Genomic DNA, 16,612 nt, shown 5'->3' with positions numbered 1-16,612 from the left:
GCAATGTGCAACAAAGAAGCATGAATACAACATTAAAGTGCATTCACAGTAGAACAAAAACACACATTTTACAACCATGATAACGCTGTTTCGGAAGGGAGTTCTCCTTCTTGACATGTTTCTAATTGTATTTACAATGGGGACAGTTTCAGTAAAATATTAGATCAGTTTTCGAGGCTTGTTTTTTTTCTTATGTACGACAACAGATGATTATTACAGCTACGGATGATCAGTGTGACTAATTTACAAAGCTTTCCTGCAAGACCAATGTTTTAAGATTTAACAAAATAAACTGTATCACCTCCAGAAATGTTTTAAGACAGAAAGAAACTTTGAATACTTTTTATAGAAAATTACTCAAACAAAAAAAGGGATCTGTAAATATGGATTTTTTTTCATATAAAAACGTTTAACACAAGATGTCACTAAAAAAGTCCATTTGTTTATGCACACATGGACACATAGATCTGGTGTCACAAATCTCATAGCTACATATCAAACTTATTGTGAACAAATAAACTTTCCTCCTTCAGTAGGTGAATGTGAAAACAGCCTTCTAGTGTCCAACTCTGCACATGCATCATTGGCTCAATGGTCATCAAGAAGTAACAATAAGAAACACACATTTTTGAGTGAAGGGAGACTTTAATATTTTCATTGTTTTCATATCCAGCAATTCTCCTGAGACAAAAAGGCAAAGCAGCTCTAAAGTGTTGAGAGACAACATATGACCGCTGTGTGCTGAAACATTATTAAATCTTCCTTAACTCCTAAACATATTTCTCACACTAAAGTAAGCATAAACAAAGAGCACAAGATATTTCATTGGTTTTGAAAGATGAGTTGAATGTTTGATAAGGCAAGGTTTTGTGACTGGTTGCATTCCCAAATGTTTTATTATCCTCACAATCTGTTGAACGGATGAATGAGTAGCCTAAATAATATGTGGGAAATATGTAATTAACAGCCCTTTTTCTTAAAATACAAACAACTATACACAGCAAAAAGTGCTTTATTCAGTTAAGCAAACACAAAAATAACATTAATCTCCGCTGAGCTGCAAATGTAACCAATATTTCCATCAACGTCATTCATAACTCTTGAGTAACAGGCAGCATGATCTGTAAGAGCGCTTCCATGTTGTTCAGTAACTCATACTGGTCTCTGGATCTTTCGGATTCCTGCTCGTCTGTCCTTTTCAGGAGACGACTCCGTGCTTTCTGCCCGTCTGGATGAAAGCGTCCACACAGTGGTCGATGTCTTCGTCTGTGTGGGCGGCTGAAATCTGAACACGGATTCTGGCTTTGCCCTTTGGTACGACTGGGAAGGAGAATCCAATCACATACACTCCTGAGGAGGGAAGAGACGTGTTAACAGAGAAGGAAACCTTTTCCTGCGCGAGTCAGGACGCTTCATTCACATCAACACTGCACAGAGTACTTACTGTACCTGTGACTTCTCCTTCATTTAATCTCTAGTCAACAATCATATCAGTACAGAAGAGTATTAGGGTCAGGCATAAGGGGAACAATGAGGGGAGGAAGATCTTTTATTTATTTTACATTTAGAGAATAAAGTTGAAAGAATAAAGTCGATATGTCGAGAATAAAGTCGAACTTTCAGTATATATGTGCACTAGTACACTATTCAAAGATGTATTTTCAACATTAAATGGTTATTCTTCTTATGCCCGGCACTAATACTGAAAGTTGCACTTTATTCTCATAATGCAAAATTGAAAAAATAAATCCTCCTCTCATATTTCCCCTTATGCCAAATTCTCTTATGTAGATCCGGACACAATGTAGACTACAGCTGAATGAAGGGCTAGGTGTAAATAATGCCACATTTTATAATGTATTTCAATATGAAACAGGTTCAGATGTTCCCAACTAAGTGGATCAGGTTTCCCCCGATGCCTCACCGAGCTTCAGCATATCTTCGGCCATCAGAGAGGCCAGCCGTGCGTCGCCCAGCATCACAGGACAGATCGGGTGAGCTGAGCCTCCGATGGTGAAGCCAGCCTGCGTCATCTTGTTCCTAAACCTGAATGGACAGCAGAGAAAAACATATTACAGTCACGATTACAAAAAGGGACAGCACCTATAAGTGTGAATGCACCAATCTTATCATAGTTTCTTTTGTGGGACAAGAAAATTAAATAGTGAACGTCTGACAGCTGAACAGTAATATCTCCGATGTGTTTGTTACTTTGCACAATTGATAGCAGTGACATCGCTGAGATATCTCCAAAACTCATGTGTTTTTATCTAACAAAACACTTCAATTTATATTTGTTGGCATTTGCCCTTTAAAAAAAACTACATTTTCACTGCGGTCAAAAAACCGTTTGCACTCCCGCTTGCACAAACCTCGACAGAAGCTTCAAGTGTCCCTATATTATTCATTGCTGCGTCCAGGCAGATCACAAAAACCTTCAAGATGAGGCATAAAGTCTATTAACAATGACAATTCTGAAAACAATTATTTAGTATGCATGCTATGTGTAGATTGTAGCTCACAGTTGCATAATATGTCCTGAAGGCAGCATATGGGTTTTACTGAACAAGGATAAGAAACAAGATGGGAGACGCATTCATCTCCCCTACATATTAGAAACAACTCGGCTGCCAGTACAAATATTAGCTCATGTTCTTACTGCTGCAGTGATGATACACTGGTTTTCAGTATGTGTGAACAAATACAAGCAAGTCAACTTTAAACGGGATAGTTTGCATGTTTCCAGGTACAGTAGATGGCGGTCGACACGCTCCCAGTTTGGAGAAACAGACAGGAATACCAGCACAGAAGCAAAGCAGTGTACTGCTGTGCACGGGGACAGCAGCAAAACATATAGATTTAGAAACCTAAAAGAGAGGGCCACCTCAGTTTATAATCAGTTAAATCAGTTTAAGTGTAAGTGTGAGGTATTGTTTTTCTCAATGGAGTCTGAGAAAAGATAAGAGCATAGATAACGGCTTTTTTTCCCCGTTGGAAAGAGCTGTTTGACACCAAAAGTGGTAAAGATATTTTACATATAGCGTACACTTCAACTAATATATAGATTCTTTTAGGTGGCCCTTTCTTCTAGGTGTCTAAACTATGTTTCGCCCCGTCCACAGAAACACAATGCTTTGCTTGCATGCTGTTACTCCTGTCTGTATATCCAAACTGGGGGCATGCTGACCGCCATCAACTGTAGGTAACACACTGACTATGGATGAGCACCTCAAACAGCCCCACTCCAAAAAACATCTAAACTATCCCTTTAAGTAAAACCCCCTGACATGTCTTTTTTCTGTCAAGCCAGTGAATGGACTAACTTCACCCAAAACCACAAACGCAGATAAGCCCACCCAACGCAAACAAACGCACCTCATAGTTTTGGCCGTCATGCTTTGTGAAATCTCATTGGATGCGAGCAGCAGCTCCACAGCCCGCATGGCACAGCCCACCACAGGAGGGGGGAGGGAGTTGGAAAACAGGTACGGCCGCGAGCGCTGCCTCAGCAGGTCAATGAGAGGCTTAGGGCCGACTGTGTAGCCACCTGAAAGAAAGAAGACATGTTCACCATTTAGAGGAAATTGGTTTGTTTGTTTTCTGCCGTTGAGTTATACGAGAAGATTGATATCATGCTCATTATCAATCTTCTCATCCAACTTTCCCGCAGAATTTGCATGTTATAAAGAGTCACAGGTCAGATGGAGACATACCAGCTGCTCCTCCCAGTGCTTTCCCCAGGGTGGAGTTTATGATGTGAACTCGGTCCATCACTCCCAGGAGCTCGTCTGTTCCTCTGCAAGGGAGCAGTACCATTAGTTTATCCTCTCATAGTGAGCGTAAGATATATTGTTGAGCCTCACTTTACTGACACCCGCTGGTGAAATCAACAAAAGACAGCAAACTGTTTCCACCGACTTATTTTATACAGATATGATGGGACACACTGGAACTTCATGTTCCTCTAATTGTGAGCTCTAAATGAAACACAAACTAAAAAGCACAAAGATTGAAAAAGTAATCTTTTGCGTGAATTGGAATTTTACCCACCTGCCTCGGGGCCCTAGGAATCCCGTGGCATGGCATTCATCTATAAACACCATGGCTCCATACTGGTCAGCCAGGTCACAGATTCCTGATAAGGGAGCCACGTCTCCGTCCATAGAGAAGACTCCATCCGTCACGATCAGGCGCATACGAGACGACTGAGGAGGACGAAACAGAGTCCTGATGATCAGTGGAGCACACACAGTCTGATCAACTGTAACCCCAACCTGACCCGGTCACCTCAGTAAGATTAATGCACCGTGACTTTAAATGGACACGCTATGAGATTGACCTGCGTGAACTCTTCTGTCCATCAAACACTGCGAGTGCGTCAGATGTGGTCAACATTTTTCATTATCGTTGACATGTCTTATCAATATCTGTGTTTTCTTCAAAGTGCACACACAGCAAATGATGTGATGAAGTGCTGATGAAGAATTTAGAAATATATAAAATAAAAAGTTACTGTTGCTACGCATATCGAGTGTTGCGTCCTTGCACAGCAGATTATGCCGTTTACAATGATGACTGTTGCAGATTTACTAAATATGGAAGTAGACAAAACCAGGCTTCCCATTTCTAGCTGATGAACATTTATTTACTGAATTAAACTGTTGCTAGCAGATATTATCAGCTGTAGCTAGCAAGCTTATTAAAGCTGACAGGTCTTGAATAAGTCTTACATATGCACCTGATGTAATGCTAGAAGATCGATGATAACACGTCCCAGGCAAAACCTCACTTTAGATAACCTAAGAAAACCCACTTCACCAGTTTTCTGGAAGAAATGGTCCCTGATAACTGCTAATGTTTGAATATTTGATTATCACTATGGACATGATGCAGAATATGAGTAGGCTGCATCTAACACTTATCTTCATCTGCCGATTATTTATCTAGATTAATGTCCCAGTTTCTCAAAGTCCAAGGTGATGTCTTTATATGTCTTGTTTTGTCAGTCCAAACCAAAGATATTCCGTTTAATATCATATAAGTAAGAGAAAAGGAAGAAATATACATATTTAAAGAGGCTGTAAATGGCATTTTCTGCCATTTCTTGTATGGAAAATTACTTAAAAGATTAATCAATTATCAAAAATTGTCAATCTACTAATCGATTAGTCGACTAATCGCTGCAACTCTCAGCACGACTCTTATCATATGTTAAAATATTAAGACATAATAACAGTGGTATAAACTTGAATTCAATACAAAGCAATAATATTTGTTTGCATGTAAAAGCCACTCTCCTGGTCCGACAGCAGATAGAGATCCACACACACCTGAGACTCTTTGAGTTTGTTCTCCAGATCACTGAGGTCCATGTGTTTGTAGCGCAGCCTATTCGCTCGACACAGTCGGATCCCATCAATAATGGAGGCATGGTTTAGCTCATCAGACAGCACTGCGTCCTCTGGGCCCAACATAACCTGTGTGTAAGAGTCATAGGATACTTTACTGACTACTGACTACTGACAGGTACCGATAGCATAGCTAGAGATAGTAGAGTGTAAATACCTCAAACAGTCCAGCGTTGGCATCAAAGCAGCTAGCATAGAGGATGCAGTCCTCCCTCTCATGGAACTCTGCTAGCTTCTGCTCCAGATCTTTGTGTAGATCCTACAAACACAGAGTGAGCTCATTAACCTTCATGACATTTAGCTGCAATACAGCTACATATATATTGTTATCCATGTAGCATAGCAGCTGTCATACCTGTGTGCCACAGATGAATCTGACAGAGCTCAATCCAGCACCATGTGTCTTCAGAGCATCAATCCCTGCCTGCACCACCTCTGGGTGACTGGACAGCCCAAGGTAGTTGTTGGCACAGAAATTCAATATGTCTAAGAGAGACAGAGAGAGTTTAGATGGAGAACAGGAAACCTAAGGTGAAAAGGTCACTGAACTCAAATCCATAAGACAATAACCACGGTGAACAACTGTAATAGAAATCCTCTCAAAAAGGAAAGCGGCAACAAAGCCAACATTTCAGAAAAAAGAGTGACAGTAAAAACAATGCAAGTTGCCATCCATCCAGATGCATTGTACCCAGTCAGTTTCACACATGAGGGGCCTTGACCTAAAGTCCTTAATCAGCAGAGTCAATTTTTGGCAACGGTTAATCCTGAAGTGTAAACACTGGCAGAACAAGAAGCAGAATGGAGATTAGCTGCAGCAGTGGTTACTTTTCAGTTCCAACCATGCTTACCTTTGCTATGAAAGTCAAGTTTATAACGGCTTACTGGTGTATTATAAGCCATTTCAACACATGTCATGCTTGTGTGTACTCCAGTAACCTTACATGACTTCTGTTAACTAGTTTGAGTCAACACGAGTCAAGTCCAACATATGGACAACATAGTGGCAGAGACAAGTGCTAACTGAAGAACAACGACTAGCAACTATGTTTCTTATCTAGAATGTGTACCGCATGGTGCGTTCAAGGACAATTAGGTCCCATTGCTACCGCGTATTTATACGTTTGTCCTACTGTTTGAACTACTGCCACTCACTGCTACGACTGCCGTCCACGTTGATTTTACGTCCCTGCTTTGACGTGATGATCCTCTCCACTTTCCACGTCCCAGCGGCTCGGATACCGTCAAGCTCCTTCTCCAGCACCGCTCTGGCTTCAGCGACAGCGGCGTAGCTTCGGTTCAAAGCCGAGGGCCGCAGGACGCCGCGGGCTGGTCTCACCAAACTCCGGGCAACTTTTCCGAGAGACATTGCGGTGAAGCCGTTTGTATTTGAGGTGTCAAACGAGCAGGCAGGCAGAACGTAAAGACCGGAGGCGAGGCGTGGCTGCGTCACGTAACAGAGGTAGGCGTATGTGTGCCGGGCCAATCAGAGACCAGGGCACTTGCGAGGTGGCGTCTTTTGTCCAATCAGACTTCAGAGAGTATTCACTTACTATATACATCCATGGTTCAGATCCAGTATGGTAGCAATGTGTTGCCTAATGTAAACTGCTACAATGTTTGGTCTTTTTCTTTCATCAAAACAACTTCACCTCTAACTAATAATAATAATAATAATAAAAAAGGTACATAGTGTTACAATTAAAAACTACACTATCTCTCTCTCACACTCACACACCTTCTTTTAATGTTTCCAGGGTGTTTACTGTATTCCAGCGCCTTAATGTATGGGAAAGCATGTATGCACAAAATATTACTGTATGTTTCTCTGGTATGTCAATTAATTAAAACCTACAACGTGTTTTCTTTTTTTCCGTGTAAGCTGTCAGTGGGTGTGTGACAGGTTCAGGAACAAAGCCACAAGTCAAACCTAATTAACAACAGACAGGAATTACAAAAGATTTGCAGTGGTCCCATACCTGCAAAGCCATGAATTGGATTATACACTTATGTACTGCACTTTGAGGTTAGAATGAGAACAGCCAGACTTCCAGTTAATAGTTTTAGTTTAATATATCGCAGCAGTCGGTCATGACTTCAAGTAAAACATATTCACAAGGGAATGTTGGATGTAAAAAAAACATCATTCAGTTTTCTTTGACATCCTACATCAACAATGATGTGAAGCATCACACTATTTCATAATGCAATAGCCAAGCTTCTCTTACATACAAGCTAACAGTGTTTGCTACTTTGACAGGGGAGTTTTCTGTAACCCATCATCACCATGACAATATATATATATATATAACAGCAATATAATACATCTATGTTGCAAAAGTTTTTTTCTTTAACAATATCGTCTATCTTTCTTTCAACAGAAGGAATGTAACCATATAAAATGTGCAAATGTTTGCATTCCACACATGGACAAACCCTCATAACAACATCAAGTAGAAACCTCTGCCCTTCATTAAATAACATTATTTTGTAGCAGTTAAAAAACATGTTTGCTCCACAGTAAAGATCATCATACACAGCTAGGACGTCCTTCCTCAGATATGGGTTGTAATTCCCATGATGTGCCATTAAACCATTCATCTAAAAGAAATCTCCATTTCACAGCCGATGGCGCAGGAGCTTCATGAGTACTGTTAGTTTGGCAGGTCTGTAGCTTAAGACTCTGACTGGTTGGCATCCTGCGAGGAAGCTCTCACCGACGGCAGACGTTCAGCTGCCTTTGCTCTTCCTGCCAAAAACCTGTCAAACTCTGCAGAGGGAGAGAAGCGGGATAAGATGAGATAACACTTCATGAATTATCAAATTTACTCAATGGAATAACGAAGTATGAAAGTAAAGATGGATGTTAAAATTGGGATTTTTATAAAAAGGAAGCACCAGAAAAACACCAGATGAGACTTGTTTTTAACTGCATTAGTGCAGTAAGTTGGGAAACACTGATTGAGAGTAGTTAGAAGTTCTTGCAGTAGTCGTACTAAAAAACTATTTTCTCAAACCAACCTTTAAATGTTTAAGTACCAAGTAACTTAATTCTGTTCTATGACATAACATGTTTAATATGGCAGCAGTCATTTTAAAGTAGATGCTTAAAAACTGCACAGCTCTGCAGAGTTTCTGTGCTGAGTAGGGCTGAGGGGTTTAGTATGTGGCGCCACGTGTCCAGTTAGGCCTCTAGTGCCACCTAGGGGTCAAATGCACACATATCTAGCTGCAGACATGAGACTGATGGGTAGAATTGACAGTTTAATATAATATATCAACATTACATCTATCTCTTTTCAATAAACGTTGATTTTTGGACTTTGGACGCTCTAGAGTTTTTGGAAATGTTTGAATCACACAATTCGGAAATCACTCCTACGCAGCACCACTGGAATCTCATTCTACAAATAGCAAAACAATAATCCTTCTAGAGTAGCCTCATCTCTATCTGCAACTGTGCAGCATTCAAATGTTGACTTAGACTTTGATGTCTGAATGTTATGAATGAAGCTTGAGAAATATTTGGCACAGCCCGACCTCAGACTCTGCAAGTGTACGTGCCAAATAAAATATAGGAAGATATAAGTGGCTCATTCAAAAAAAGGAAGTCAAATTTGAAGAAGACCATTACCTTCACTAGTCACACCGTCTGAATCCTCAAAGTCATCATACTGTGTCACAAACAGAAGAGACGCATTTAACATATAATGCACAAAGAACAGAGGCACTGTAGAAGCTTTCTTTGGTGTGAGTGTATACTGAAGAGCCGTCACTCAACAGTGAATTAAGTGTTGGAATTGACCAAAAATAATACAGTTTTTAATTTTGAGTAAACGTAGGAATTTACCTCATCATCCAACTCTAGCCACTTCTCAATATCATCCATTACAGTGGACTGGTTGATAGGAATCTAAGAAAGAAGGCAGAGCACCAAGAATGTCAGAGCAGAACAATGTGAACCACTGGTTAGACTTTATGAGAACTACTTTGCAAAACTACCAAACTAGCAAACTAAAATAAATACAAAGGAACAACCACACGTTGGGAAGCAAAGCATGACAGGTATGACAATGATGTCGCATATCAGGCATCTAAACATTGTCATGCTGCCTGTTGGGCGGAGGCACACACTCTTACACATGCACAACACTGTGTTTCATCTCAATACCTGAACCACCAAACGCAAAAAGTCAAACAAAACAAAAGCAATCCAGACCACAGCAAAAGTAAATTGCAACCTCATGACAAAACCAAGAGACAGGATGGGAAGGTGAATCAATGTAATGACACATTTTGGACACAGACCCACCATTCCCCTTTTAATCATCCAATCTAACTTTGGTGAGGAGCTGCAGGTGGAGGCTGGGCTGTCATCCTTTACGTATAGACAGAGAGTTCATTTAGGAGGAAAGCAGTTACTGAGACAAAGCAACATACACATTTAGTTTATAGATCAAGATTATGGATTTAATCAATTCATTCATTTGATGGCCAACTTGCACAGGACTTGGAGCATCTACAACTCCTTTCTTGCTGCTATTGTTAGGTAATACTTAGTCTTTTAACAATACATTTTTCTGTTATTTCTTTGCCACATTCGTTTGTTTCAGCCCTGCTTCGTATGTTCATCAAGTAGTATGATCTTTTCTTCCTCAGTCGAATTTGTGCTTATTTTCCGTTTCGATTTCCAGGTTAGGGTTTATGAATCTACGTTTTTAATGCTACAAAAAAACAATTTCCTTAACTAAGAAAAAATAATACCTGATATGAAATCCTTCTCAGAGAAACTGAAGAGTCTTTCTTTACTGTTTCTTGACTGCAGTACTTCCCCCCACACCTCTCCTCCTCCATCGTGGGAGTTATACAGTTCAAACATTGTGTACAATACCATGAATATCTAGACAGAGAGTTTGCACATAAAACCTCAGAATTTGACTTGACGTTGGTGTCAAATGTAAAAAACAACAGTTTAATACGTAGTATTGCGTTTTTATTGCCAAAGCTACAAAAAACGTTTGTTAAGCCAAATTGGCAACTTCCACACTGAATGTTTCTAGTGCTCCCAAACCACAGACAAGAACGATTCAACCATGTCTGATGATAATTCTTGCGACTAAATGTGTTACACTGTGTAAAACCTGAATCACATGGCATCTTCTCTTACCGCTACAGCGATGTGGAGTCTGCTGTCCTGAGCCTGAGCCAGGCCGTCCACTGCACCTTCACTCTGCTCACTGAAACACAAGATTTGTACTTTGGTTGACTGCCATGTAAGCTAATACGTTCAGTTAACACACAGCGAAATACTGGCACCTATCTTTAAAAAGGACTGAGTCGGAATTAAACCCCAAAACAAAAATATCTTTGCAAATGCCATTCCTGGGAATTTGCTTGAGAACGAGCTGCATGAACGCTTTGAAAGATTGTAAGATTGTAAACATTGTGATTTAACAAAAACAGCAGAATTTGCCTTCCCTTTATCTGTTGTCTCCCCACAGACGCACCTTCATCAACACCACCACGAACAAAAGGGGTTCCTGTGATTCAACACTATTGATCATGTAGAAGTTGATATTTTATAATAATTTATTCATATAATTGAACCGACAGCGTTTAGTTTGGTCAACTTCACATCCATACAGAGAACATGCTACTTGTGGCAGACGCCCAACGTTTAAACTATTTATCCATTACTTTGATCTACTATTCAAACTTGTATTCATTACGTTTAGCTGTCTATTTAAACTGATAACTAATTACTTTTAGCTAATTACTTCAACTGTTTATCCATTACTTTAGAAAACTATTTCCACGGTTAATTCATTACTTCTAGTTAGCTAGTTTATATGTTTATCCATTACTTTTAACTATTTCAATAGCTATTAATTACTTTTAGCTTACTACCTCAACTTTATTTATTATTTTAACTGTTCAGACTTCTCTGCCTGCTTGCTAACTAGTTTTTTTTCATGTACTCTTTTTTATGTAACCGACTCTCAGTGGGAATCATTGTTTTAATTCATACCAAAAATACAATCTTTGCAACGTGTGTTCACTACGTCTTCAAGGTCATACAAGCTTTAGATTATAGTCTTTCTGTACCTTGGTCTTTGTTGAGTTGAGACATTTATTTTCGGTGATAATGCGTCATCTGATTCACTTGTACCTGCAAGAAAGAACAGCAAGAAGTGATCAGTGCATAGAATAAACCGAGGCATACATAAACTGAACAGGTGTACACGTATGCAGTGTGTCGGTGCGTGTGAAGACCGGAGCACTCACTAAGTCTTGCCATCTGACTGGACACACTGTCAGCTTTTGAAAGGCAGAGCGAGCTGTCATTTGTAACCGATGCGACCCCAGACTCAGGCGTCAAGTCGAAGTCTGTGAGGTTGACGTATGTGTGACTCTGAGGGACAAAAAGTGAAAGTCCATGATGCAACCATTTCATAAAATAAATGAGGGTTGAGCTGTTGGATAAGAATAACAAGCAATTCAAATATTACCGCCGTGTTCTTTACCTTCTCTGCTGTGTTTTGACCATTTGGTATTCGTCTTTCAAACCTGTAACACCAGAACAAGATTATATTTTCAAATGTGAAAATACAACCTGTTGAAATATTACTAACCTCTTATTTTCTAAATCACTAAGATAGCATAATAACAATAAATGTAGTTAACCTCTGGTAGCGAGTAAAGGCGGTGTTCATCTCATCGTTAGCTGCCAGCAACTCTTCAATCAGCTTCTCCTCGCTGAGCCTGGGGACCACCTTTACAATCCTCTCTTGCATTTCCTTACACCCTGTGTATAACTGCTAATGACACAATCAGACAAAGAATGTGTGGGCGGGGTTTGAGGGGGCCGATGCAACACAAAATGCATAAAGTACTAGATCAGTTAAGGGTTAGGCACTGGCTGTCATTCAACATGACTGGAAGAAAATCAGTTTCTTGCACAGAATACTTCACATTAAAAAACCTAAAGTCTTCTTTTTGTTTTTTACCTCCAGCAGCTCCATGTCTGCTTGTTTTACCGTGACAGGATCCAGCTGACTCATCATGTCTGACATTATAGTCAGGTTACTTCGCACCACTCCCAGCTCGGTCTTCAGCTTTTTTATCTGGAAAATCAATAACATTTTCTGAATAAACACAGTCATAGTAACTCCTCGCAAAGGCAAATATTGATTTCTTAAGTGCAGGAAAGGAGTTGTGAAAAAGGATTTATAGGAAAACAGCGCAATTTAAATCCTAAAATATTCGTCTCTAGTGCAGCAAGGCCATCACCTGACTGGGAGTGAAGGCATTGTTCCCCTTTAGGGCCAGTTTTAGCTCAGAAGTCTGGGGTGAGATGAGCAGAGGTTTGGAAGAGAGGAGCCCGGCAGGCAGAGTAGTGACAGCAGGCCCGTTTCCAGGCAAAGTCTGCTAAGCAAAGGCAAAGACACGACCCGAAAGAAAAATGACCAAAGATGACAGGTAGCAAGCCAAATATCAGCAGTGAGAGCAGCAGACATGCTTGTACCTTTTTTGGGGCTTGTACAGGTGAGTAACCGTCCAGCTCCGTCATGGGGAACTCAAGTCCCTTCCTTCGCAGGTCTTCGTACACGGACACCACACCAGTCAGGTCGGGTGAGCTACGGAATGCATCTGCCCACGCCTTGACATGAGAAAACCACCAATAACTATTAGACAGCAAGGTGACCACGCCAAGACTCATTACAACAACTTGATCACAGTGTTGCCAAACATGTTATGTGGCATTTTCTTTTACCTGCACAATGCTGAGCACTCTGTCATGCAGGACTAATGGAGGGTTGTTTCTTGGGATGATCGAGCGGACCAGAACCCCCTCGACAAAATCCCGCGTCGCCACCAGGATGTGAAACCTGTAGCCGCAGTTCTTTACACACGTCTCCAGGACCTAACATGAGAAGGAGATGCAGAGACTCAGCAAAAAAAAAAGATGCTATTTTTTATAACTCAAACCAAGTGAGGAGAACATAAACAGTCATCAGGGTGGTGGCGGAGCATGAGGGGGAACAACACTTACAGTGAGCGCCAGCAAAATCTCCTTGAAGTTCTTGTTCCCCACAATCCTTTTCTTTAAGGCTCTGACTGCCTCTTTGGGCCTGTAAATCAGAGGATTATCAACGAGACATGTACATGCCAGAGAACTAATTTGTTCCTGATGCTGACAGATAACACACACACACACACACACAACACACAACACACAACACACAACCACACACCCTTCCTCTGCGCTGTTGATCATGTCGCAGATCTCCATGTTTAGGGCCCAGTCTTCTGATGGCAGAATGGAGCTGGTCGCACTCTCTGTGAAAAAAATAGGTGAATATAAACTGCTATATATATACACAACAATATGAAACTGCAGACTAAAATGAATGGTGTAGTAATTACAGTTTACTCAGGAATGTATCTTATAGCTTGCCTTTATGATTATTAACCCATTTGTGCCCAAAGACTATATTTAGCATGATAAGGACAAATACCACAACATTTGTTCTGATTGTCTTGAAATGTGGTATGGACATAATTTGGTCAAGTATCAGTACAACAAAAACATCACACTTTTATCAATAGTCAAAGTTAGGATTTTTGAAAAATGAGCCAACCGTGTGTTTATTAAATGTTTTCCATATGAATTTTTTTACACTGCATATGTGTGCATATATTTGATACCCAACATGTATCCGATATTGTGCCCCTTTCAGCACATGACTACTGTTTTTTCCTAAAATATAAAGAAATATATGAAAAAATATATTAAAATATAAAATATTTTAGGAAATACAACATTTAAATTCCGGGCACAAATGTAAGATGATTTTAATAATTCTTAGTACATGTTTCTCACAATATAATAATAATTTCTCCTTAGCATAACAAACTAACACTTGTAGTTGCTACATTAAATTGTGTTTTCTGATCTATAGGCTACATACAGTAGATATGGAGTAAGGACAGATGTGTGTTTAATATTTTAGTTTTAAAAAAATACAGATTGTATCATGAGTAATACTACATCCACCATGATTGAATCTGCTCATCTATTTCTTTTAATGGCTCAATTTCCATCGCTCACTTAACACACATATGCAGTGATTAAGCTACAGTTGATCGTGCATCTAATTTGGGTCAGGAGGATATGGCCCACTTTCCGTCCCGCCCAGCTATTGGCAGGTTAAACACACAGAATAACAACCAATCACTTTGAGCTTCACAGCACCTAAGCCCGCCTCTCCCAAATCATTGTTTAGCGGACGTGTCAATCAAGCTGTAACCCGTTGCTGCTCTGTCAGTCTTAATAAATGTACCTTGGAGTCGTTATTTTAATGTATTGACGTTATATACGTTTTAGCTCGTGCATTAAAACATTTATAATAAAAAATAAGAGAAGATAAGCAGCTCGACAGAGATGCGAGTGTCGGCGGCGTAATGACTCCAGTAAAGGTGACTCTGCCTGACTGAAGCATTTGGTTATTACAATGTAACGATTTACAGCTATAATAAAACAGCTCACCGATCCTCTGTCCCACCGGCGTGCTGAACGGATTCCCCATTAAAAACTCCATGTTGAGAGCAGTGAGGGCGTAGCGATGCACCGACGTCCCCGGGCCGAGCTGTATACAGCGACAAGCCCCGCTGCTGCTGCTGCTGCTGCTGCTCACACAACAAAGTGGGGCACTAGTTGAACTGCGTCATGCTTTAAAGTGACAGCAGCACACAATCTCCAGACGGTTGGTAATGTTGGCACATTATTTTAGCTGCACCCCTGTCTTTATTATTCTGAGATGATACTAAAATTACTGCTACACTGAAATCGCAATAGAACTGCGAAGATTAGTCGACTAGTTGATTAACAGAAAAACAGTCGGCAACTATTTTCGATTAATCGTTAAAGTCATTTTTCAATAAAGAAATTTTTTTAGCCTCTCAAATATGGAGATGTCCTGCTTTTCTCTATGTTATATCATATTAAACTATATATCTTTGGGTTTTGAAGGACAGCACAAGACATTTAGACATCACCTTGGACTTTGTTACTGTTCAAAATCTGTAAAAGAGATGTACCAGGAATCTTTGGGTTATAATATCAAGTTATTTATTAAAATCAAAAGTTCAGCAAAACATCAAATTATACTCATGAGGGCCGATCGGCTTCACCGTTCTACAGACCACCAGACCACCAGACCACCAGGGAAAAGCAGTTAGCTGTCTCGCAGTTTCACAAAAAGGCCCCGAAGAGCATTTCACATACAGTATATACACACTAGCAAAATATGAGTATCCCTTCTTCTTATTGGTTGTTGTAGGCCACCATCCAATGGTAGCCTTTGTTGGTGCGGTAGGCGTGATCATGCCTCTTGGCACAGTTTCATCTTTGGTGTCCTGATTTGGTACCTGTTTACATTTATTGGGAACTTACACTACATTAAGTATACATGCTTGAACGTACACTTACACTACATTAAGTATACATGCTTGAACGTACACTACATTAAGTATGCATATTGAACAGTACATCTCTGGTCTGTGTCTCAGCCTGACACAGGGTGCTAAAGTTTTACCATGACATCTTCAAGGTCTCCTCATGCCTTGGGATACTGCTGTCCAAAACAACACCTGCTATGATAGCGGAATGGGCATCTTTTCTCAAGCACACCTTATCTGGTTATAGTCTAGATAAAGCTAGCTCCCTGCACCCTGTGTGCCACAGCTCAACTCACTCTGTGTGAGGAAATCAAATCAAATCAAATGTATTTATTTATATAGCCCAATATCACAAATTATATATTTGTCTCAGTGTGCTTTACAGACTGTACAGGATAAGACACCCTCTGTCCTTAGACCCTCGCATTGCACAAGGAAAAACTTCCTAAAAGAAACCCCATAATTAAAGGGGGAAAATGGAAGAAACCTCAGGGAGAGCAACTGAGAAGGGATCCCTCTCCCAGGACGGACAGACGTGCAATAGATGTGTGTACAGGATAAACAACATACTCTTTTTAATCATGGACATGCATATAATTCTGATCAAAAGTATAAGAATATAACATCATACATAGTAATGTGTATGGTACTTTAATCAAGGTATAAAAGTACAACAATATATATAGTAATGTGTATGTCACATGGATCAAGATATAAAAGTACACCAATATACATGGTGATGT

General features: G+C 40.1%; 2 protein-coding genes across 9 annotated transcripts; both read right to left on the bottom strand.

The window, feature by feature from the left end:
• Positions 1-625: 625 nt before the first annotated feature.
• gcat (glycine C-acetyltransferase) lies at positions 626-6,847 on the bottom strand. The gene is made up of 9 exons (XM_029438195.1): positions 6,564-6,847; positions 5,764-5,894; positions 5,566-5,667; positions 5,331-5,477; positions 4,051-4,205; positions 3,714-3,796; positions 3,376-3,547; positions 1,925-2,046; positions 626-1,350 (listed from the first exon to the last, which is right to left on the bottom strand). The coding sequence occupies exons 1-9, from the start codon at positions 6,775-6,777 to the stop codon at positions 1,199-1,201; spliced, it is 1,278 nt and encodes a 425-aa protein (XP_029294055.1). The 5' UTR covers positions 6,778-6,847; the 3' UTR covers positions 626-1,198.
• A 609-nt stretch (positions 6,848-7,456) lies between these two features.
• Positions 7,457-15,101, bottom strand: tom1 (target of myb1 membrane trafficking protein). 8 transcript variants are annotated; one of them, XM_029438185.1, is made up of 16 exons: positions 14,959-15,101; positions 13,664-13,748; positions 13,462-13,540; positions 13,183-13,332; positions 12,934-13,068; positions 12,699-12,836; positions 12,416-12,532; positions 12,093-12,226; positions 11,933-11,975; positions 11,694-11,820; positions 11,514-11,577; positions 10,576-10,645; positions 9,721-9,786; positions 9,259-9,321; positions 9,043-9,082; positions 7,457-8,178 (listed from the first exon to the last, which is right to left on the bottom strand). In XM_029438185.1, exons 1-16 carry the CDS (start codon positions 15,008-15,010, stop codon positions 8,084-8,086), a joined length of 1,458 nt encoding a protein of 485 aa, XP_029294045.1. In that variant the 5' UTR covers positions 15,011-15,101; the 3' UTR covers positions 7,457-8,083. The 8 variants fall into 8 exon arrangements, with proteins under 8 accessions (XP_029294045.1, XP_029294047.1, XP_029294046.1 ...); XM_029438187.1 differs by having other exon boundaries at positions 12,093-12,223; XM_029438186.1 differs by having other exon boundaries at positions 12,699-12,833.
• Positions 15,102-16,612: the final 1,511 nt, after the last annotated feature.

Source organism: Cottoperca gobio, chromosome 8 (assembly GCF_900634415.1).
Source record: "Cottoperca gobio chromosome 8, fCotGob3.1, whole genome shotgun sequence".
Classification (NCBI taxonomy): domain Eukaryota; kingdom Metazoa; phylum Chordata; class Actinopteri; order Perciformes; family Bovichtidae; genus Cottoperca; species Cottoperca gobio.
This window is presented reverse-complemented; position numbering and strand designations above follow the sequence as displayed.